This window comes from Schistocerca nitens, chromosome 2 (genome assembly GCF_023898315.1).
Source record: "Schistocerca nitens isolate TAMUIC-IGC-003100 chromosome 2, iqSchNite1.1, whole genome shotgun sequence".
Taxonomy (NCBI): Eukaryota; Metazoa; Arthropoda; class Insecta; order Orthoptera; family Acrididae; genus Schistocerca; species Schistocerca nitens.
Window position 1 is genome coordinate 468,138,874 of NC_064615.1, and position 24,707 is coordinate 468,163,580.

Consider the following 24,707-nt stretch of genomic DNA (forward strand, 5'->3'; position numbering starts at 1 on the left):
GCGAACAAACAACATTCAAATTCGAAACTCCCTAGCACATTAAAACTTCGTGCTGGACCGAGACACTAACTCGGGAGTTTTACTTTTGCGGGAAAATGCTCTACCACTGAGCTACCCGAGCACAGCTCACGCCCTCTGGTGACAGATATACTTCCGGCAGTACCTTATCTCCTAGCTTCTCGTCTTCGCAGAAATTCTCCTGCGAAACTTGCAAGACTAGCACTCCTGGGAGAAAGGAGCCATAGCTTAGCCACAGCCTGGGGATGTTTGCAAAACACTTGCCCACGAGAGGCAGAAGTCCCAAGTTCGTGTCTCGGTCCGGCACACAGTTTTAATCTGCCAGGAAGTTTCGTATCATAGACAAATGTAATGTATTGCGAATACACAGAAAGAAGGATCCTTTATTGTATGATTATGTGATAGCGGAACAAACACTGGTAGCAGTTACTTCTGTAAAATATCTGGGAGTATGCGTGCGGAACGATTTCAAGTGGAATGATCATATAAAATTAATTGTTGGTAACGCGGGTCGGCCAGCCAATGTGGCCGAGCGGTTCTAGGCGCTTCAGTCTGGAACCGCGCGACCGCTACGGTCGCAGGTTCCAATCCTGCCTCAGGCATGGATGTGTGTGATATTCTTAGGTTAGTTAGGTTCAAGTAGTTCTAAGTTCTAGGGGACTGATGACCTCAGATGTTAAGTCCCATAGTGCTCTGAGCCATTTGAACCATTATGGCGGGTGCGAGGTTGAGATTCATTGGGAGAGTTCTTAGAAAATGTAGTCAATCACCAAAAGAGTTGGCTTACAAAACACTCGTTCGACCTATACTTGAGTATTGCTCATCAGTGTGGGATCCGTACCAGGTCGGGTTGACAGAGGAGATAGAGAAGATCCAAAGAAGAGCGGCGCGTTTCGTCACAGGATTATTTGGTAAGCGTGATAGCGTTACGGAGATGTTTAGCAAACTCAAGTGACAGACTGCAAGAGAGGCGCTCTGCATCGCGGTGTAGCTTGCTGTCCAGGATTCGAGAGGGTGCGTTTCTGGATGAGGTATCGAATATTTTGCTTCCCCGTACTTATACCTCCCGAGTAGATCACGAACGTAAAATTAGAGAGGTTCGAGCGCGCACGGAGGCTTTCCGGCAGTCGTTCTTCCCGCGAACCATACGCGACTGGAACAGGAAAGGTGGGTAATGACAGTGGCACGTAAAGTGCCCTCCGCCACACACCGTTGGGTGGCATGCCGAGTATAAATGTAGATGTAGATGTAGATGTGGTTTCACTCCAGAGTGAAAATTTCATTCTGGAAATACTCAATTACGATTTCTGAATAAGGGAACCGTTGCGAAATCTTTCCTTGTATACAGAATGTAGGTGGCATTGCTCCCATCTAGTTTGTACCGTTTTCTTGAAACCCTGATCTTTTTCTTATCGAAGCATATAGTAAAGTTCAGTTCATTTTGCCGTTTCTTGTATACCGTCTCCGTGATGTTGCGGTTTTAGTGGGCAGCAACGTATTGCAACTTTATGCTTCAAACGCCTGAAAATTAGATCCTAACGTATGGAGCTAAATTATAGTCCTTGGAGCAGTAGAATATTTAAACGATATGGCATTTCCGCGCAAATCTGAGACTGGTGCAAGCGAGGTGTGCGTGCTGCAGGGGGCAGCATGGGCGTGGCGCTGACGTTCTGCCTGGGCGGCGTGCTGGTGTCGGCGTGGGGCTGGCCGTCGCTGTTCCACGTGACGGGAGCGCTCGGCGTGCTGTGGTTCGCCGCCTGGTGGCTGCTCGTCTACGACACGCCCGCCAAGCACCCCCGCATCTCGGACCGCGAGCGCCGCCACATCGCCGACGCGCTGGGCGCCGCCGTCTCCACCAAGAGGGTCAGCGGCTTCTGCTAGCGTGTTTCTACCACTCCTCACCTAAACTGTATTCACTTATTTATCTCACATCTCCTTGCACCTGTTGTTGTTCTGGTCTTTAGTACACACCAGTCTCTCCTATGCTACTGTCTGCATTCCTGCAACCTATATGGGTTGGATGGAAAGTAATGGCAACACGGTTATAATTCATAGCAGACTTCATTGACAGATATTCACCATATTACGTGTCCTACATACAATAGCCCCCTACCTCGATCATCTTCTCCCATAGACATGGAGGGCGCCGTACACTCTGTCGATGCATCGCAAGGACCGCCCTATGGCACGTACGGTGTCTTCTCTTGCGTGGTAGCGTTTGCCACGAAAAGGTTCCTTCATTTTAGCAAACAGGTCGCAATCGCACTGACTCATACCGGGTGAATACGGCGTATGTTCCAGTATCTCCCAGCCCCACGTACATGGAAGCTCCCGCGCAGGATTCGCCGTTTGGCATCGTGCATCCTCATGACGGATGATGAGATGCGGTGCCAGAAGGAGACATTGTTGTATCCTCTGACCACGTGCCACTTCACACACATTGTTCGTGTTTCCCAGCCATCTTGTTAGGGTGCTTTAACTGGCCTCCCGCACTTTCAGAAAATACACACAGCAACTGGCTCAAACACAGCCGTCGCCGCTCATTGGAGTACTTCAAATGACCTTCTGCTATCAGCTACAGACAGTGGGCATGCCACGTGACTCACACCCTTCATGTTACGGCAGTACACCTATATGAACTACTGTAGTCAAGTCCTGATATGCCTTCACAATTTTTATCCCCCGCCTTTCCCTCCGTAACCAAATTGACGATTTTTTGCTGAGTCAGGATGCGTCCTACCAATCGATCCCTTCTTTTACCCAAATTGTGCCATAATTTTTTTCTCCCTTCGATTCAGTATGTATTTATTGTTTGTTTGCTTTACCCATCTAATCTTAAGCGTTGTTCTGTAACACCACATTTCAAGAGCTTCTTGTCTGAACGGTTTATCGTCCGCAAATTTGGAAATTTGTGGTATGTTCCTATGGGACCAAACTGCTGAGGTCATCGGTCCCTAGGCTTACACACTACTTAATCTAACTTAAACTAACTTACCCTAAGGACAACACACACGCCCTGCTGCTACTGGTTATGTGTTTAAGGAGACTGAACATTACGGTCATCAGTCTCCTATTCATCGCCCAAGACGTAATTAGTGTACCCCCATGTCTGCGTCTAGAGTCAGTTCTATCTGAAAGTGTGAGAGAGTGTTCTGAAATTTTAAGTAGCGAGTATTTGAGGCGGGACTTGGGTACTAGCCGGTATCCAGATAGTGTGATGTGGAAAACCGGCTAAAAACCACATACAAGCTGGCCGGGACACCTGCCCTCATCGTTAATCAGCCCCTCTCAGAAGCGAGCACTTTAATGCGCACGAATATCCGGAAGGCTGTCATTTTCCCCTCTTCGTTCTCGCACATCTTGGATATTATCCTTTTTGACTTATAGATTACACCTGTTTTTTATAAGAATTTCAAATATGTTTCTAGGGTTAGGTAGTTGAAAGTTTGTCAAAATATCATAAATTTCCTTAAGTATTGCTGCCAGTAACTAGTGTAACTTCAATTACGATTTGAATACTATTAGCTTTCCTAACGTCAAACTGACCGTTATTTAACAGATCCTCAATTTCTTTTCATTCTGATGTATATTACTCTGTTCAGTGTTTGAGATGTCAAACATTTATTCATCCATGCCATTTTGGAGATTGTTCCTTCGATATTTTTCCTGAAGTCCGATGGCATGTCTCCTGCCTATTAGATTCTATACATAGACGTATGACAATTTCGTTGCCACTTCTTCGAAAGATTTTAGAAGTTCCCTGTGGGTGCTAATCTATTCTCTAATCTGACCTGTTTGTCCGCAAGTCTTCCAAAGCTCTTCCAAACTGAGATACTGAGTCCCCTGTGTCTCTCGGATTGAAGCCCATTCCTTCTGCTATCACGTAAGCATACACATCATCCTGCTCGTAGAGGCAATCAGCGTATTATTTACATCTATCAGTTTTCCCTTCAGCGGTTAGTAGTGGAATGTTCACTCGACACATGTGCAAGCAAACGCACGTTCCCTTAACAGTCGCTTCCTTCCGATATCGTATCTTTCGCCGTATTGTTTAGACGCAGCCTGCATAATGTTAGCGGTCAGTCTACTGACAGAACGGGCGTGTTGCAGCCGCGGACGCCGTGGGCCAGCATCGCGACGTCGTGGCCGCTGTGGCTGACGGTGGTGGTGCACTGGGCCAGCAACATGGGCATCTTCACCCTCATGACGCAGGCGCCCACCTACTTCAAGTACATCCACGGCTGGGACATGGGCATGGTAAGGCGCCGCACCGCTCTCCACTGGCCTGCTCTTAGTTCTGGCACATACTGTGGTTTGTCCCCATCCATTAACCGTTCCAGTGTGAGAATACGGCCGTAAACAATGATATTTCTTCCAAATTAAGTGCTGCATTACTAAAAGTGTTTTTTCCCACATAGTTTTTCATATACACTACTGGCCATTAAAATTGCTACACCAAGACGAAATGCAGATGATAAACGAGTATTCATTGAACAAATATATTATACTTGAACTGACATGTGATTACATTTTCACGCAATTTGGGTGCATAGATCCTGAGAAATCTGTACCCAGAACAACCACCTCTGGCCGTAATAACGGCCTTGATACTCCTGGCCATTGAGTCAGAGCTTGGATGGCGTGTAAAGGTACAGCTGCCCATGCAGCTTCAACACGATACCACAATTCATCAAGAGTAGTGACTGGCGTATTGTGACGAGCCAGTTGCTCGACCACCATTGATCAGACGTTTTCAATTGGTGAGCGACCTGGAGAATGTGCTGGCCAGGGCAACAGTAGAAAATTTTTTGTATCCAAAAAGGCCCGTACAGGACCTGCAACATGCGGTCGTGCATTATCCTGCTGAAACGTAGGGTTTCGCAGGGATCGAATGATGGGTAGAGCAACGGGTCGTAACACATCTGAAATGTAACGTCCACTGTTCAAAGTGCCGACAGTGCGAACAAGAGGTGCCCGAGACGTGTAACCAATGGCACCCCATACCATCACGCCGGGTGATACGCCACTATGGCGATGACGAATACACGCTTCCAATGTGCGTTCACCACGATGTCGCCAAACAGGGATGCGACCATAACGATGCTGTAAACAGAACCTGGATTCATCCGAAATAATGGCGTTTTGCCATTCGTTCACCTAGGTTCGTCGTTGAGTACAGCATCGCAGGCGCTCCTGTCTGTGATGCAGCGTCAAGGGTAACGGCAGCCATTGTCTCCGAGCTGATAGTCCATGCTGCTGCAAACGTCGTCGAACTGTTCGTGCAGATGATTGTTGTCTTGCAAACGTCCCCATCTGTTGACTCAGGGATCGAGACGTGGCTGCACGATCCATTACAGCCATGTGGATAAGATGCCTATCATCTCGACTGCTAGTGATACGAGGCCGTTGGGATCCAGCACGGCGTTCCGTATTACCCTTCCTGAACCCACCGATCCCATATTCTGCTAACAGTCCTTTGATCTCGACTAACGCGAGCACCAATGTCGCGGTGCGATAAACCGCAATCGCGATAGGCTACAATCCGACCTTTATCAAATTCGGAAACGTGATGGTACGCATTTCTCCTCCTTACACGAGGCATCACAACAACGTTTCACCAGGCAACGCCGGTCAACTGCTGTTTGTGTATGAGAAATCGGTTGGAAACTTTCCGCATGTCAGCACGTTGTAGGTGTCGCCACCGGCGCCAACCTTGTGTGAATGCTCTGAAAAGCTAATCATTTGCATATCACAGCATCTTCTTCCTGTCGGTTAAATTTCGCGTCTGTAGCACGTCATCTTCGTGGTGTAGCAACTTTAATGGCCAGTAGTGTATCACGCAGCATGCTATCAGCATTTCGAACGCTTGTTGTAAGCACAAAATTTATAAACCACTGTTAATTAGCTATATGTTAGTCTACGAATATATTGTCCTACTTTAAATGAATATAAACAAAAAAATAATCCTCAAGTCTGCGGGACGTATACCAGATAGGATTAACAGGGCATATTGAGTGCATACAAAGAAGGACGCCACCAGTGCCCACTGGTTTGTTTAACTGACAGGAGAGCGTGACGGAAATGACGAAAAACCTGAACTGGCAGGCGTCCGAAGAATGACGTCAACGAGAATGAGGTGATAAAAGTCATGGGAAACCTCTTACTATCGCATCGAACCCGGCGTAGTGTAGCAACTCTTCGTGGTGTGGACACACCAAGTCGTTAGAAGTCCCGTGCAGAAATATTCAGCCAGGCTGCCTCTATAGCCGTCTATAACCGCGAAAGTGTTGTCGGTGAAAGATGTAGAGCATGAACTGAGCTGTCGATTATGTTCCATAAATGTTCGGTGGTATCCATGTCGTGTGACCCGGGCAGCCAAATCATTCGCTCGAATTGTCCAGAATGTTCTCCAAACCAATCACGAGCAGTTGTGGCCCGGTGACATGGCGCATTGTAATCCAGAAAGATTCCGTCGTTGTTTGGGAAGATGAAGTCCATGTGTGGCTTCAAATAGTCTCCAAGTAGCCGTACGTTACCATTTCAGTCAATGATTGGTTCATTTGTACCAGAGGACCCAGTCCATTCCATGTAAACACAGCCAACGCCATTATGGAGCCGCCACCAGCTTGCACAGTGCCTTGTTGACAACCTGGGCCGATGGCTTTTGGGGTGTGCGCCACATTAGAACCCTACCATCAGCTCTTACCGACTGAAAACAGGACTCATATGACCAGGCCACAGTTTTCCAGTAGCCTAGGGTCCAACCGATATGGTCACGAACACAGGAGAGGCGCTGCAGGCGATGAGCTGTTAGCAAAGCATTTCGCGTCAGTCCTCTGCTGCCATAACCACTTAAATCCGAATTTCGCCTTACTGTCCAAACGGATACGTTCGTGGTGCGTTCCACATATATTTCTAAGGTTATTTCACGGAGTGCTGCTTGTCTACTAGCACTGAAAATTCTACGCAAATGCCACACCTCTCGGTCGTTAAGCGAAGGCCGTCGGCCACTGTGTTGTCCGTGGTGCGAGGTAATGCCTGATGTTTGGTATTCTAGGCGTACTCATCACACCGTGGATCTCGGAAAACTGAATTCCTCAACGATTTCCGAAATGGGGTGTTCCATGCGTCTAGCTGCAACTACCATTCTGCGTTCATAGTCTGTTAATTCCTGGCATGCGGCCATAATCACGTCGGGAATCTTTTCACATGAACCACATGAATGTAAAAGACTGCTCAGTCAATGCACTGCCCTTTTAGCCTTGTGTGCGCTACACTACCACCACATATAAACATGCATATCGCTATACCATGACCTTTTGTCACCTCAATGTATTTCGCGAAAGCCTGCTTGCAAAGTTTTCAGAGCCTGGATTGAGTGAGGAATCTGGAGGCGAACTTCAGTCCCTTACGTACCGGTCCCGTGTGGACGGGGAGGCAGTATCCGACTAATTACAGCACCGACAGAGGCATTCAAACGGTGTTTCCCGTGCTTCATACGCAACGTCTTACTGACTTGCTTAATTTGTGAACCTGTTTCTCTTGAATACAGCATCCAGTTTTTCTGGAATTGTGATCATTTGTTTGTGTGGACATGTTCATCACATCTACCCCTTCGTAATGCGACTTTTTTTTTTGTCTCAGAGCGTAAATTTGATAGTATCTTTACACCAGATAGAAAAGTGCCTTCTGACACAGCGTTTCAAATACACAGATTCAAACATACACCAAAATTAGTGTTGCTGCTATCCTCAATAACTACGGTGGACTAAAGCCGCATACAGCATAGGGCCCAGTCAGATGTGTTAATGGAGCTACCGCAATGAGCACGATGTGAAAACAACGCCTTTATGGCCCGGAACTAAGGACCAGTGACGTCACAGCCGGTAGCGTGAGCTTGTAAGACGAACGCAGCAGACGGCAGTCGTTAGTTACAACCTGACAGTAACCGGGAAGAACTTGTGCACGTGAAACCATTTAATGCTGCTGAAAGCCTCAGAAGATTTGATTACAATACTTATGAGCTGGTAAAAGAACGGGAGAGATAATGTAATTCTCTAAGTTTTCGCAGTGTAATGAGTATTGTAGGTTTCGGGATTGTATCCGGATGACATCGACATTTTGTCACGATATTATTACTGACCACGAGGCAGCTATAGTCGGACGAGTTTCCCTAGTGCTCACCTATAGATACATAACTCGTTGTCAGATAAATATGGTGGACAAATGACGAAATCATCCGACTGCAACCCCAAACCGTTGTGGGATAAGAGAGATAACGTTTAAATAACTTACGAGACTGCAACCGGAGACGTCGTCGACAACCGCCGATATTTCGACACAAACATACCCTGCCATTTTCAAGGGATAACTGCAGCAAGTACGCGCTATGCATGGGAATTTAAAACTTCAATTTTTACAGAAATTCCGGAAAGATAACATTCACACACACCGTAAAGACTAGCCAAACCAAAGACGACCGATGTCAGAAGTTATCGATAGCGAAATTAATAATCAACGTGAGAGGTAGCATTATCTCTGTTCGTCTGTTTTTTATTAAGGGAGAGAGCAGGATCCCACGCAGAATTTGAACAAAAACCACCGTCGCTCTTTATAAGGTTGCTTTCTAATTTAATGTCAACAGTTTCCTTAACAGTATCCCAATGGGCGGAAGTGCATGACAGAATTTCCGTGTTGTTATAATCCATAGGATGACCGGTGCCAAGACAATTTTCTGCAGGGGCGGGTTTCTTGACTGTTATACTCCATCTTGTATTTTCGACCAACCCTGATCGAAATGCTCTCTGCATAAGGCAAAAGGGCCGTCGACTTTGGTGCCACCTCGGTATTATCATCACTCACCCGGTGCACATTTGGTCGATAGCGCAACGCACATCTGCTCTATCTTTCACTATAACATCCCTGACGAAAGGTGACTTCGAGGTGGGCTAATTCAGCTGACAAATTCTCAGGGTCCGAGATGATACGGCCCTGTGCACCAAGATACGAAGTATCCCTCCGGATGGTGACAACTATCAGCCTGCAGATACAAGTCAGTGTGAGTAGGCTTTCTATAATCAACATGTCCCAATGTATCATCAACCATCCTCCTGGCCAACACATCAAGGAAGAAAAGACAGCCATCCTTTTCCACCTCCATCGCCAAACATACATTCGGGTGAACTGAATTCAGGTTTTCTACGCAAGTTTCAAAGGCACGCTCCTCGAAGTCTTTTAATCAAACAGGCAATAACAGGTGACAACGGGCTGACTATCGCAACTCCATTTTCCTGCTAGTTGTACTGGTCATTGAACAAAAAGTAAGTGGCAGTCAACACACATCGAAGTAAGTTCGTTAATTCAGCACCAAATCAAACCTCAATCAATCGTAACGAATCAGACAGAGCAACTCGAGAGAAGAGAGAGACTATATAAGAACTTACTAGAATATCTGAGTCATTCAAACGCAGTTCTTAATGTCGGTGTGAGCACCACCTACTACAGGACTCAACAGATTTGCAACATATTTTGCTGCTCGATATGTCGGAGCACCAATGTTACAATCTGACGGAGGACATGGACATAGGTATGCCATACAATCTTGGGAGAAAAGTACAATAAGAACTGAGACTCTTGATAGTCTCCTCCGGTAAGGAACTTTTCTTCATGAGCTTTTAGTCTTTCTCTCAATACTTTTTGTGGGGTCAGCATTGATCCCGCAATACCCTGAATCAGAGTAAACACTGCACCTTTCGAACATAATCTTGCTCGTTCAAAACAACGGTAGCATTCCCCTTCCCCCGTGCCCCTCGCCAACACATATATGCCTGCCTCCTAGCGTCCTTTGCAGCATCAAGAGGTAGTTTATAACCAACCTATTTAGCAAGACTAATGAAATCAACCATTGGCAAACATTTGGGAGTCGGTGCAAAATTTAAACCTTAAAGCTGCGTCGTCAGAAGCTTTCCCCGACAGATTTGTCACAGAACATCGAGATATAGCATTAGACTCTGAGCCACGGAAACGTTCAGACTTCACCAAATGCCGAGAAGTGATAGTATGAAATTCCCAGTCAGACTGCGACCATGAAGCACTGTCAAGCCAATCCCAAGACGTCGGTCATCCTTTGTTTGTGATGGCGCTAGTGTTTAGAGAGAGTAAGAGTTATCTTTCCGGAGTTTCTATGAAAACTGATGTTGTAAATACTCTTGCACAGCGGTTACTTGCTGCAGTTATGCCTTGAAAATGGCCAAGTGTGCTCCTGTCGAAGTTTCGGCGGTTACCATCGACGTCACCCGGCTGCATTCCCCTAGGAGAAATTCGGGTCTCAGGAGAGACAATGTTTGCCATAAGAAAAAGCATTAAATCTTCACTATTTGGGCAGTATCGAAAAAATTTGGTAAATTATTGTATTATCAACATACAACTTCCGCATTTTTTCATATTGTCACAAATATAAAAACCCACTGATGTTGCTGATGTTTAGTGAAACAGGTCTGATTAAAGTAAATAAATCGACTGCTCACGACAAACAGGAAATACCAATTCAGTACCCAGTGACACAAATTTTCGTTTTGGATGGGACATATTATATTGCAACTCCAGTCTTTCGTCCCATTGTATCGATAGGTACAGTGTGTGTGTACTGGCCCAAAATAGGTCATCTATCACGTTATCAATGACTTAAACTGATGAGTCATCGGATTCTCCCATCCCCTACCCCTAGGATTTCATTCGCTGTTGTCAGATTGCTCCCACCTTCTGTGACATCGGCAAATCGCCCTACGTATAAAATGGCGGGAATTAAAAAATTGGTGGTAAATTCAAAATTTGGCAGGATATTCAAAATAGCCCAATTGTGCTACAGTGTTCCAGTCCCCCCCCCTCCCACTTTTATTATGTCACTGTAGAAGACGGGCTATTGGCTAAGTATAAATCGGCGGAATATCCAACGTGGTGCAGTGTCATGTTGGTGGAAGTAGGTCTCATGTGATAAATATAGAATACAAGATGACCATTGGATTTTACCCTGATATCACTGTGGAAGTGGGGCTGCTTGCGACCATGATGTGTTGAACTCTGTAGAAGAGAACTTTGCTAGGCCAATGTACGAGTATGTCAGAAGCTGCAAATAGGTTTCTTACATTAGAATGATAATAGCGTCGCATTCCAGATGCTAAGATGCCGAAAACCATGCAGCTGTAAAATTAAAGTATATTTATGTGTAAAGTCGTGTCATCCGATTTCAGTACAGACGATTCCACTTTGCTTGCAATACTCTGACAACAATCTGACGAGCATTCCACAACTCTTCGAGGTTGCCATCGACTCTGCTTGCATACTGCTCTGTGCGTGCAATTTAAGTGAATTTCATGCCTTACGTCTTTGTAAACTTGCCAATGGGTTATGTCACGCACAGTCATCGCTGTATTCGATGTAAAAGGTACACCAATACGTTATCAAGCATATCTTCAATTGCGCTACCTATACTGTCCACATACAATAAAAAGGTGGTAGTGGGATATTAATACAGACACCTACCATTTGTGATGCATACTTTCATCGAATTGGAATAAAGACAAAGAGGAATTAAAGACATTAGTCGCAAGTGGGCATTGATTTATATCAATTGGACAAATGGAAAATTTCTGCCAGATCTGGATCTGAACTCAGGTCTCCTGCTCACTGGGCATATCTACTGAGCCGGCCAGGGTGGCCGAACGGTTCTAGGCGCTACAGTCTGGAACCGCGCGACCACTACGGTCGCAGGTTCGAATCCTGCCTCGGGCATGGATGTGTGTGATGTCCTTAGGTTAGTTAGGTTTAAGTAGTTCTAAAGTTCTAGGGGACTGATGACATCAGAAGTTAAGTCCCATAGTGCTCAGAGCCATTTGAACCATTTGAGCCATATGCACTGACCGCTAGACCATCCGGACACAGTGGTTACCACGACCACACAGGCTACCCTAGCACACCTTCCGTCATACCAAAGTTCTTAAGTTATATCACGTACTACTGACATAGTGCCCCTGCTCATTAAGTTCATTACTCGCAGCATCTCGCAGAGTTTCATGAGTTCGAGGTTGTGTGTGATTATATATGTGGTGTCTGTTATTTCTGACATCTCCGAAAGAACATTTTGATCCTGCGGCCAGAATGAATCAAGACGCAAAACTGCAGATGCACACCAAGCTTGAACCGTTACGGGAATCGGCGAGACGCCATTAGTAATAAGGCCAGTGAGCAGGGGCACTACATCATTGTATGGTATAAGTAGAGAATTTTTGTCTGACGGAAGGTGCGCTGGGGTAGTCTGTGCAGTTGTGGTGACCATGTGTCTAGATGGCGCACTGGTCGGTGCATGTGCCTAGTAAGCAGGAGGTCGTGGTTCAAATGCCTGTCCAGCACAAATGTTCAGCTTTCTCCATTGATATAAATCATTGCTCACTGCCAGCTAATGTCTTTAATTCCGTTTAGTCTTGATTCACAGTTTCTGCAGGATGAAAATGGTGTCTGTTCTTTCAGACATACAGAGAATCAAAGTCGGCCTTCATATTAAAAGATTGTTAACCAGACTACAACAAAGATCGCGATATGCGCTATAGTAAGTCATCATACAGTCATCGAGATGCTGAAACCACGCAGTAACTATACAGGGTGGTCCACTGATACTGACCGGGCCAAATATCTCACGAAATAAGCGTCAAACGAAAAAACTACAAAGAACGAAACTCGTCTATCTTGAAGGGGGAAACCAGATGGCGCTATGTTTGGCCCACCAGATGGCACTGCCATAGGTCAAACGGATATCAACTGCGTTTTTTTAAATAGGAACCCTCATTTTATTACATATTCGTGTAGTACGTAAAGAAATATGAATGTTTTAGTTGGACCACTTTTTTCGCTTTGTGATAGATGGCGCTGTAATAGTCACAAGCGCGTAAGTACAGGGTGTTTCAAAAATGACCGGTATATTTGAAACGGCAATAAAAACTAAACGAGCAGCGATAGAAATACACCGTTTGTTCCAATATGCTTGGGACAACAGTACATTTTCAGGCGGACAAACTTTCGAAATTACAGTAGTTACAATTTTCAACAACAGATGGCGCTGCAAGTGATGTGAAAGATATAGAAGACAACGCAGTCTGTGGGTGCGCCATTCTGTACGTCGTCTTTCTGCTGTAAGCGTGTGCTGTTCACAACGTGCAAGTGTGCTGTAGACAACATGGTTTATTCCTTAGAACAGAGGATTTTTCTGGTGTTGGAATTCCACCGCCTAGAACACAGTGTTGTTGCAACAAGACGAAGTTTTCAACGGAGGTTTAATGTAACCAAAGGACCGAAAAGCGATACAATAAAGGATCTGTTTGAAAAATTTCAACGGACTGGGAACGTGACGGATGAACGTGCTGGAAAGGTAGGGCGACCGCGTACGGCAACCACAGAGGGCAACGCGCAGCTAGTGCAGCAGGTGATCCAACAGCGGCCTCGGGTTTCCGTTCGCCGTGTTGCAGCTTCGGTCCAAATGACGCCAACGTCCACGTATCGTCTCATGCGCCAGAGTTTACACCTCTATCCATACAAAATTCAAACGCGGCAACCCCTCAGCGCCGCTACCATTGCTGCACGAGAGACATTCGCTAACGATATAGTGCACAGGATTGATGACGGTGATATGCATGTGGGCAGCATTTGGTTTACTGACGAAGCTTATTTTTACCTGGACGGCTTCGTCAATAAACAGAACTGGCGCATATGGGGAACCGAAAAGCCCCATGTTGCAGTCCCATCGTCCCTGCATCCTCAAAAAGTACTGGTCTGGGCCGCCATTTCTTCCAAAGGAATCATTGGCCCATTTTTCAGATCCGAAACGATTACTGCATCACGCTATCTGGACATTCTTCGTGAATTTGTGGCGGTACAAACTGCCTTAGACGACACTGCGAACACCTCGTGGTTTATGCAAGATGGTGCCCGGCCACATCGCACGGCCGACGTCTTTAATTTCCTGAATGAATATTTCGATGATCGTGTGATTGCTTTGGGCTATCCGAAACATACAGGAGGCGGTGTGGATTGGCCTCCCTATTCGCCAGACATGAACCCCTGTGACTTCTTTCTGTGGGGACACTTGAAAGACCAGGTGTACCGCCAGAATCCAGAAACAATTGAACAGCTGAAGCAGTACATCTCATCTGCATGTGAAGCCATTCCGCCAGACACGTTGTCAAAGGTTTCGAGTAATTTCATTCAGAGACTACGCCATATTATTGCTACGCATGGTGGATATGTGGAAAATATCGTACTATAGAATTTCCCAGACCGCAGCGCCATCTGTTGTTGAAAATTGTAACTACTGTAATTTCGAAAGTTTGTCTGCCTGAAAATGTACTGTTGTCCCAAGCATATTGCAACAAACGGTGTATTTCTATCGCTGCTCGTTTAGTTTTTATTGCCGTTTCAAATATACCGGTCATTTTTTAAACACCCTGTATGTAGTATCACGTAACATTCCGCTAGTGCGGACGGTATTTGTTTCGTGATACATTACCCGTGTTAAAATGGACCGTTTACCAATTGCGGAGAAGGTCGATATCGTGTTGATGTATGGCTATTGTGATCAAAATGCCCAACGGGCGTGTGCTATGTATGCTGCCCGGTATCGTGTACGACATCATCCAAGTGTCCGGACCGTTCGCCGGCTAGTAACGTTATTTAAGGAAACAGGAAGTGTTCAGCCACATGTGAAACTTCAACCACGACCTGCAACAAATGATGATGCCCAAGTAGATGTTTTAGCTGCTGTCGTGGCTAATCCGCACATCAGTAGCAGACAAACTGAGAATCGGGAATCTCAAAAACGTCGGTGTTGAGAATGCTACATCAACATCGACTGCACCCGTACCGTATTTCTATGCACCAGGAATTGCATGGCGACGACTTTGAACGTCGTGAACAGTTCTGTTACTGGGCACAAGAGAAATTACGGGACGATGACAGATTTTTTGCACGCATCCTATTTAGTGACGAAGCGTCATTCACCAACAGCGGTAACGTAAACCGGCATAATATGCACTATTGGGCAACGGAAAATCCACGATGGCTGCGACAAGTGGAACATCAGCGATCTTGGCGGGTTAATGTTTGGTGTGGCATTATGGGAGGAAGGATAATTGGCCCTCATTTTATCGATGGCAATCTAAATGGTGCAATGTATGCTGATTTCCTACGTAATGTTGTACCGATGTTACTACAAGATTTTTCACTGCATGACAGAATGGCGATGTACTTCCTACACGATGGATGTCCGGCACATAGCTCGCGTGTGGTTGAAGCGGTATTGAATAGCATATTTAATGACAGGTGGATTGGTCGTCGAAGCACGATACCATGGCCGGCACGTTCACCGGGTCTGACGTCCCCGGATTTCTTTCTGTGGGGAAAGTTGAAGGATATTTGCCATCGTGATCCACCGACAACGCCTGACAACATGCTTCAGCGCATTGTCAATGCATGTGCGAACATTACTGAAGGCGAACTACTCGCTATTGAGAGGAATGTCGTTACACATATTGCCAAATGCATTGAGGTTGACGGACATCATTTTGAGCATTTGTTGCATTAATGTGGGATTTACAGGTAATCACGCTGTAACAGCATGCGTTCTCAGAAATTATAAGTTCACAAAGATACATGTATCACATTGGAACAACCGAAATAAAATGTTCAAACATACCTACGTTCTGTATTTTAATTTAAAAAACCTATCTGTTACTAACTGTTCGTCTAAAATTGTGAGCCATATTTTTGTGACTATTACAGCGCCATCTATCACAAAGCGAAAAAAGTGGTCCAACTAAAACATTCGTATTTCTTTACGTACTACACGAATATGTAATAAAAAATTGGGGTTCCTATTTAAAAAAAAACGCAGTTGATATCCGTTTGACCTATGGCAGCGCCATCTAGCGGGGCAACCATAGCGCCATCTGGTTTCCCCGTTCAAGCTAGACAAGTTTCGTTCTTTGTAGTTTTTTCGTTTGACGCTTATTTCGTGAGATATTTGGCCCGGTCACGATCAATGGACCGTATTTAGCTAATACCAAATGCTTATCAGTTGAAAATTGAGCAGCAGTCTGCAGAGGGCCGTCCGTGTAGGCTGCTCCACCTACGGAATGTCAGGACTATTACATCGCCTTCCTCTAGCATAATGGTCCGCAGCTCGTGGTCTAGTGGCTAGCGGTGCTGCCTCTGGATCACAGGGTCTCGGGTTCGATTCCCGACCGGGTTAGGGATTTCATCCGCGTGGGAATTTGGTGTTTGTGTTGTCCTCAACATTTCGTCATCATTCGTGCAAGTGGCGAGACTGGACTGAGTAAAGATTGGGAATCTGTACGGGCGCCGATAATGGCGCAGTTGAGCGCCCCACAAACCAGACATCATCATCACCATCATCATCATCATCTAACACAATGTTCTTAAATTGGAGTATGTTCAAGTGTAAAACCGTATAGTTTTAGGAATACATCTGAAAGCTGTATCGTCTTATAGAGAGAGCTGACTGTGTCGGGGGCGCACTGTCTTAGCGGACAATAGGCGAGCATCTGCCTGCATTCCTAAACGTATTACTTGGCGCTGACTGCTCTAGACTCGTAGATGAAAGCGGCCTCTCTGCAGTGGTGCATCGTGAGCTCCGTCGAGTTTGGGCTCTAGGGCAGTTTGACGATAGCCATAGAATGTGACAGTGTGGCGCAGTCTCTGGCGACGGAGGTGGCGTCCAGCGCGGCCTGGTACACAGCCTCACAGCGGTGGTTGCGGCCGATGCTGAGCTTCGCGATGCACATGGAAGAGATCGTCCCCAGTGTGGTGTTTCTGTTAATAAAGCCGCAGTTGTTCCTATCCTGTTCCTACTAAACATGATAATGACAACGATGTAACATGCATCAGTGTGGTTTTCAGTTTTAAAGTTAGGCCAAGTGCTCTATTCTAACAACCAGCATGCTTCCCGTCATTTTAAACTTGCGTTAGGTGGACTTTCTCACTATTTTAAACTTATGGTAATTGATGTGGAGTGGAAATTGTAACATTAGACTGTATGTGTGTGGGGGAGAGGGGATGGAGGGGGGGGGGGAAGTGGAGGTTTGTTGATCTTAGAGCTGTTCCAGCATTCCAGGTCATCCATCTTTGATCGCCGTCTTGGATTCTATTCTTAGTGCAAGTGACCTACCTTCACCAGGATCACAATGTACCATTTTGAATTTTGAGTTTCCCGTCGATGTATACTTAGGACAATAGCCCTACTTCGACAGTGACGTCATGGATAAAACCAGTGGCTATTCTTGAATTCTGTATTTAGCACAAGTGACCTACTTACATCAACACGACAATGCACCATTTTGGATTTCCTGCCAATTTATATTTAGGACAACAGCCTTCCTCTCAGAGTAACATCAGAAGAAAATCCAGCGTTCATCTTGAATTCTATATTCAGCATAAGTAACCTACTTCGACCAATATGACAATGCGCTACTTTGAATTTCCCACAAAATTACGCTTACGCAACAGTCCTACTTCCACAATAATGTCAAAGGAGTGGAGGGAAAGCCCTGTAGCACAACTGGGTTCTTTAGAATTTCCCACTGAGTTCTTAATTTACCACCATTTTTTTTAAATTCCTACTAATTTTACACACTGGCAAATTGACTTATGTGAGAGGCGGTGGGGAAAATCTGGCAACACCGCATGACGTCACAGGGGGAGGGGATTTGGTAATCTGATGACTTATAGATTATGTCATCGATGAGGCCACAGGTGAGGCAACTTCTTGTATCTTCATTGATTTCATCCTCAAATACGGCATACCCTGTCTAACTCATGGCTTTCCTCGAACTACGTGAAATTCAACGTGACAATGAAATGGGTCAGGCAATAGATTACTTGAAAAACGCCTATTTACGCTACAGGAATCACGTGAAAAACGACTTTCACTAACATTCTTAAAAAAAAATAATCTATTGTATTTTTAGCAGATTTGTACGACACAATCGAAGTGACGTAAAAATTACGATTGCAGTTGGTACCAATTCGCGGTTCCCGCCAATCTGTTACTGTCAGTATAGGGTGTAAAACAGGACATTTTGTACTTATTATGTACGTGTCACACCACTAGAGACCTTATAATTGGAACTGACTAGAGCATAAAGTATAAATTATAACTTCCTTTAAATAAAATATGGAGTAGTAAAATTTACGATGGTTTAGTAACAGTGTAACATTATCCCTCCTTTAGTGTTCTAGGGTCAAGGAGATTAATTGTAAACACAACGTAGAGATCACTACTTAGGCTTGTTCTGACTGGAAGACTGCTGCCTCCAACGTATTGCGAGGAGTGATCTAGACTGACGAAAAAAAATCGCAATAGGAGTAAGAAGGAGTTGAGTGACATAAGCGGAAGTTTGTAGGTCCGTTTTTCTATCAGAAAGATGATGTCTAATCAAATTTCGTGCCAGTCGCATAACAGTGCCACTAGTAGCGCCAATATGAAGATGTAAATCGGGTTTGCTTCAAATGCAGGCTGTAACGCACTTGGTCGTTAGTTATATTTGAGGTTGGGCGTGGTAAGTTCATGTTAATCCAAAATGCCTTTACGGCGACAAAGAAGCCATTATCAACACCTCACTGAGTTTGAACGAGGTCGTGTAATAGGGCTACCAGAAGCTGGATGTTCCTTCTGCGTTTTTGCAGAAAGACTTGGAAGGAATGTAGCCAATGTGCACGATTTCAGGCAGAGGTGGTCACGAGAATGTACGGTCGCAAGAAGACAGAGCTCCAGATCGCCACGTGACACTACCGAGAGGGAAGACAATCGTGTTCGGCGTACGGCTCTGGCGCATCATGCTGCAACTTCAGCAGCAATTTAAGCAGCGGGTGGTCCATAGTGACACAACGAACGGTTACAAATCGGTTACTTCAAGGACAGCTCCGAGCGAGACATCTTTTCTTCAGTATCCCACTGACACCAAAACACAGCCATTTGCGACTTCTTTGGTGTCAAGCGATAGCTCACTGGAATGCAGGGTGGAGATTTTTTTGTTATTTCTGATGAAATCTGGTTGTGTCTGGGTGCCAGTGGTGGCCGTGTGTTGGTTAGAAGGAGCCCAGCTGAGGACCCGCACCCCACCCTGTCTGCGTGTTAGACACACTGGACCTACACCTGGAGTTATGGTCTGGGGTGCAATTTAGTATGACAGCAGGAGCACACTTGTGGTTGTTCCACGGACCGTGACCGAAAATTTGTACGTCAGTCTAATGATTCGACCTGTTGTGCTGCCATTTATGGTTCAAATGGCTCTGAGCATTATGGGACTTAACATCTGTGATCATCAGCCACCCAGAATTTAGAACTACTTAAACCTAACTAACCTAAGGACATCACACACATCCATGCCCGAGGCAGGATTCGAACCTGCGACCGTAGCGGTCGCGCAGTTCCAGACTGAAGCGCCTGGAACCGCACGGCCACACCGGCCGGCTGCCATTTATGAACAGCGTTCCAAGGGGTGTTCTCCAACAGGATAACGTTTGTCCACTTACCGCTGTTGCAACACAACATGCTCTACAGAGTGTCGACGTATTGCCTGCTCGATCACCAGACCTGTCTCCAATCGAGCACATGTAGGATTTCATCGGGCGACAACTCCAGCGTCATCCGCGAACAGCATTAACCGCCCGTGTAGTGACTGACCAAGTGCAACAGGCACTGGATTCCATTCCACTAACTGACATCCGGCACTTGTACAACATAATGCATCACCAGTACAACATAATGCATGCACGTCAGCATGCTTGCCTGAAACATTCTGGCAGCTACACCGGTTATTAATGAACCAGCATTTCACATTCGTAATGGCGTATCTCGCGCTAACATGAACGTGTGATCTTCCAGTGTTACTTAAATATATTACCTAGACAAATGTATTCCTGAAATTTCATTACAATTACATTCATTAGTTTTTGGCGTTGTGATTTTTTTCCCATTAGGGTATAATCGTGGGGCATGTGATCAGCACTAGGCAATTCCCTCCAGCCGTTACTGCCAGTCCATCAACAGCAGATGATGCCTCTGTTTCTTAATTCAAGCAGCTCCTCATTTGGTCGCACAAGGCACTCCTAGTTGTGCACCTCCCTACCTCATAAAACTCTGAAGAGGTACTGTCGGTAACCATTCGGCAATGGAGACATTGTATTAAGGACTAAAAGAAGTAAATCCAGTTTCAATCCGAATGCTGCGCAAATTTTCGTTAGTCATGACATAGTCAATACAAATAAATGTTTTAATCAAAAGTAGACCTAATAATTCTTCATTTTTTTCACAAGGACCAATGGAGGTAGAAATCTTGAAGTTTACAGGATTGGACAAAAAATATGGAAACACGGCGAGAAATGCAAGCTTGAACGTAAATGCAGACGCTAGCCAAGCCTGCTGCTTGCGCCGTTGTATCTGACGACGACCGGCACTTGTGCAACTTCTTCAATACGTTGCAAATGGTCAGAGGAATGTTCTGTGTAGTTGTGAGTGCGTTATGGCGGAGCAAAATGAATTCGGACGTGGGCAAATTGCTGGTGCCCGGATGGTAGGCGCTTTCATAATAGAGGTAGCCGAAATGTTTGGTGTTTCAAGAGGAGCCGTATCAAACATTTGTACCGCGCACAAGGAAAGCGGAACAACATGATTCGCTAAGTCACAACGTGGACGAAAGTGTGCGTTGAGTGATCGTGACGGATGGTCTTTGAAGAAGATTGTGATGAGAAATGAGAGGACGACAGCTGCAAAAGTCACTACCGAACCGAACGCCGCACTCGCGAACCCTGTCAACGCCTAAACAACGTGGAGGGAGCTCCAGATGCAGCGAACCGTAGGCCGAACTGGAATTCCAAAACCGCTCATCAGTGACGAAAATGCCCGTGACCGAAAATCGTGGTGCTGCAGTCGTAAAACCTAGACTATGGAGCAAAGGAAGAAAGTCATTTGGTTGAATGAATCTTGATTCACACTGTTTAGACCTTCTGGCCGAGTTTACGTCCCAAGAGTGATACATGCCACGGGGTGATTATTTGGGCAGCAACAGCATGGTATTTCATGGGTCTCCTGATGACTCTGCAAGGTCACATCACATCACTTATGAGGCTGTTTTGGCTGATCAAGTCCATACTATGGTGTATGTTTGTACCCCAGTGGTGAAGCTGTGTTCCGAGACTACAGGGCCCCTGTTCACACAGCTCGTATCATCCAGGACTGGTTTTGTGAGCAACGAGGGTGAACTGCCGCAACTCCCCTGGCCACCACAGTCATCATATCTCAATATTATTTAGCCTTTGTGGTCTACATTTGAGACAACGTGCGTGATCGCTATCCACTTCCATCATAGTTACTTGAACTTGCCACTGTCTTGCAGGAAGAATGATATACACTACAGGCCATTAAAATTGCTACACCACGAAGAAGACGTGCTACAGTCGCTAAATTTAACCGACAGGAAGAAGATGCTGTGATATGCAAATGATTAGCTTTTCAGAGCATTCACACAAGGTTGGCGCCGGTGGCGACACCTACAACGTGCTGACATGAGGAAAGTTTCCAACCGATTTCTCATGCACAAACATCAGTTGACCGGCGTTGCCTGGTGGAACGTTGTTGTGATGCCTCGTGTAAGGAGGATAAATGCATTCCATCACATTTCCGACTTTGATAAAGGTCGGATTGTAGCCTATCGCGATTGCGGTTTATCGTATCGCGACATTGCTGCTCGCGTTGGTCGAGATCCAATGACTGTTAGCAGAATATGGAATCGGTGGGTTCAGGAGGGTAATACGGAACGCCGTGCTGGATCCCGTGCGTTGCCTGGTGAAACGTTGTTGTGATGCCTCGTGTAAGGAGGAGAAATACGTACCGTCGCGTTTCCGACTTCGATAAAGGTCGGATTGTAGCCTATCGCGATTGCGGTTTATCGTATCGCGACATTGCTGCTCGACTTGGTCGAGATCCAATGACAGCAGAATATAGACTCCGTGGGTTCAGGAGGGTAATACGGAACGCCTCGTATTACTAGCAGTCCAGATGACAGGCATCTTATCGGCATGGCTGTAATGGATCGTGCAGCCACGCCTCGATCCCTGAGTCAACAGATGGGGACGTTTGCAAGACAACAACCATCTGCACGAACAGTTCGACGACGTTTGCAGCAGCATGGACTATCAGCTCGGAGACCATGGCTGCCGTTACCCTTGACGCTGCATCACAGACAGGAGCGCCTGCGATGGTGTACTCAACGACGAACCTAGGTGAACGAATGGCAAAACGTCATTTTTCGGATGAATCCAGGTTCTGTTTACAGCATCACGGTGGTCGCATCCGTGTTTGGCGACATCGCGGTGAACGCACATTGGAAGCGTGTATTCGTCATCGCCATACTGGCGTATCACCCGGCGTGATGGTCTGCGGTGCCATTGGTTACACGTCTCGGTCACCTCTGGTTTACAATGACGGCACTTTGAACAGTGGACGTTGCATTTCAGATGTGTTGCGACCCGTTGCTCTACCCTTCATTCGATCCCTGCGAAACCCTACGTTTCAGCAGGATAATGCGCGACCGCATGTTGCAGGTCCTGTACGGGCGTTTCTGGATACAGAAAATGTTCGACGGCTGCCCTGGCCAGCACTTTCTCCAGATCTCTCACCAACTGAAAACTTCTGGTCAATGGTGGACGAGCAACTGGCTCGTCACAATACGCCAGTCGCTACTCTTGATGAACTGTGGTATCGTGTTGAAGTTGTATGGGCAGCTGTACCTGTACACGCCATCCAAGCTCTGTTTGACTCAATGCCCAGGCGTATCAAGGCTGTTATTACGGCCAGAGGTGGTTGTTCTGGGTACTGATTTCTCAGGATCTATGCACCCAAATTGCGTGAAAATGTAATCACATGTCAGTTCAAGTATAATATATTTGTTCAATGAATACCCTTTTATCATCTGCATTTCTTCTTGGTGTAGCAATTTTAATGGCCAGTAGTGTATGAATCACTTGAAAACCATACAGCTCATGTGTTTATCCACTGCGAGACTACAGGAAGCTGTTTTGAATGCCAACGGTTTTTCTTCACCGTATTAGGTAAGATAATTGTTGCGATTTTGGTGGTCGCACGTTTTTATCCACTACTGTATGTGATGTACACAGATGTAAAGAAACAGGGGGGTCTGTTGTACTGTTGTTCGCCCACAGCGCTCCAGTTTGAGTAGCCGGTGTTGGCGGTGTAAGTAGGCTGTTTAGGTTTTTTATTGGTAACGCCTGGTAGCGCTCTATGAAAATCACTGGCTGTGCTGTGTGCAGTCTGTGGCTGGTTTCCATTGTTGTTGGCTATTGTAGTGTTGGGCAGCTGGATGTTAACAGCGCGTGGCGTTGCGCAGCTGGAGGTGAGCCGCCAGCAGTGGTGGATGTGGGGAGAGAGATGGCGGAATTTTGAGAGCGGATGATCTGGACAGACACAGTAAATTTGTAAGACTGGATGTCATGAACTGATATATATATGACTTTTGAACAATATTAAGGTAAATACATTGTTTTTTCTCTATCAAAATCTTTCATTTGCTAACTATGCCTATCAGTAGTTAGTGCCTTCAGTAGTTAGAATCTTTTATTTAGCTGGCAGTATTGGCGCTCGCTGTATTGCAGTAGTTCGGGTAACGAAGATTTTTGTGAGGTAAGAATTCATGAAAGGTATAGGTTATTGTTAGTCAGGGCCATTCTTTTGTAGGGATTACTGAAAGTCAGATTGCGTTGCGCTAAAAATATTGTGTCAGTTTAAGCACAGTCATTTATAATTTTTCCAAGGGGATGTTTCAGCGGTGGTGGTGTTGCAGACGGGCATGCTGTCGGGGCTGCCGCACATCCTGCGGACTCTGTTCGGCTACGGTTTCTCGCGCCTCTCGGACTTCCTGCTGAGCTCCGGACGCGCCACACACACCGTCGTACGCCGCATCGCCACCTTCGTCTGTGAGTGTTGCAGCGCGCTCCCGCGCATCACACGCACTTGCCTCCACGACAACTCCCGCATTCTCCTTCCGCAATGAACTACCAGTTCCCTTTCCTCCCCACAGACTGGCTTGACGCAGCTAGTCTGCCCTGTACAAGCCTCTTCATCTCTGCAAACTGCTGCAACCTACATCCATTTGAACCAGTTTGCTGTAGTAACACGTTGCCCTCCCTCCATAGTTTTTACTCTTCACATTTCCCTCCGACACCAAACCGACAATGTTATGCCTCGAGATGTGCTCAGGCAACCAATGTCTTCTTTTACTCAACGAAAGGCAAAAATTTCTTCTCTCACACTAAGATGTAGTACCTCTTTATTAGTTGTCGTACCTACACATCTAATTTCCAGCATATTTCTGTAGCACTTCATTTCCAAAGCTTCTATTCAGTTATTTAATACTTTATCGTTTAGGTTTAGCATCTGTAGAAAGCTACACTCCAACAAATACTTCAGAAAAGTCTTGCTAACACTTGAATTTATATCTTATATTTAAAACTTTCTCTTTTACAGAAAAGCTTTTCTTGCTATTGTCAATCTGCACATTACATCTTCCTTACTAATGATATAAGTTACTAGTGTTACGAGAAAGGTAGAA

The 24,707-nt window shown here is 45.8% G+C and overlaps 1 protein-coding gene across 1 annotated transcript in view; it reads left to right on the top strand.

Moving 5' to 3' along the window:
* Positions 1–24,707, top strand: part of LOC126236380 (uncharacterized transporter slc-17.2-like) — a 311,147-nt gene that overhangs the window by 247,420 nt on the left and 39,020 nt on the right. The window contains exons 5-7 of the mRNA XM_049945638.1: positions 1,661–1,881; positions 4,129–4,275; positions 23,940–24,072. Coding sequence (XP_049801595.1) covers positions 1,661–1,881; positions 4,129–4,275; positions 23,940–24,072 — 501 coding nt within the window. The remainder of the gene's footprint in view (positions 1–1,660; positions 1,882–4,128; positions 4,276–23,939; positions 24,073–24,707) is intronic.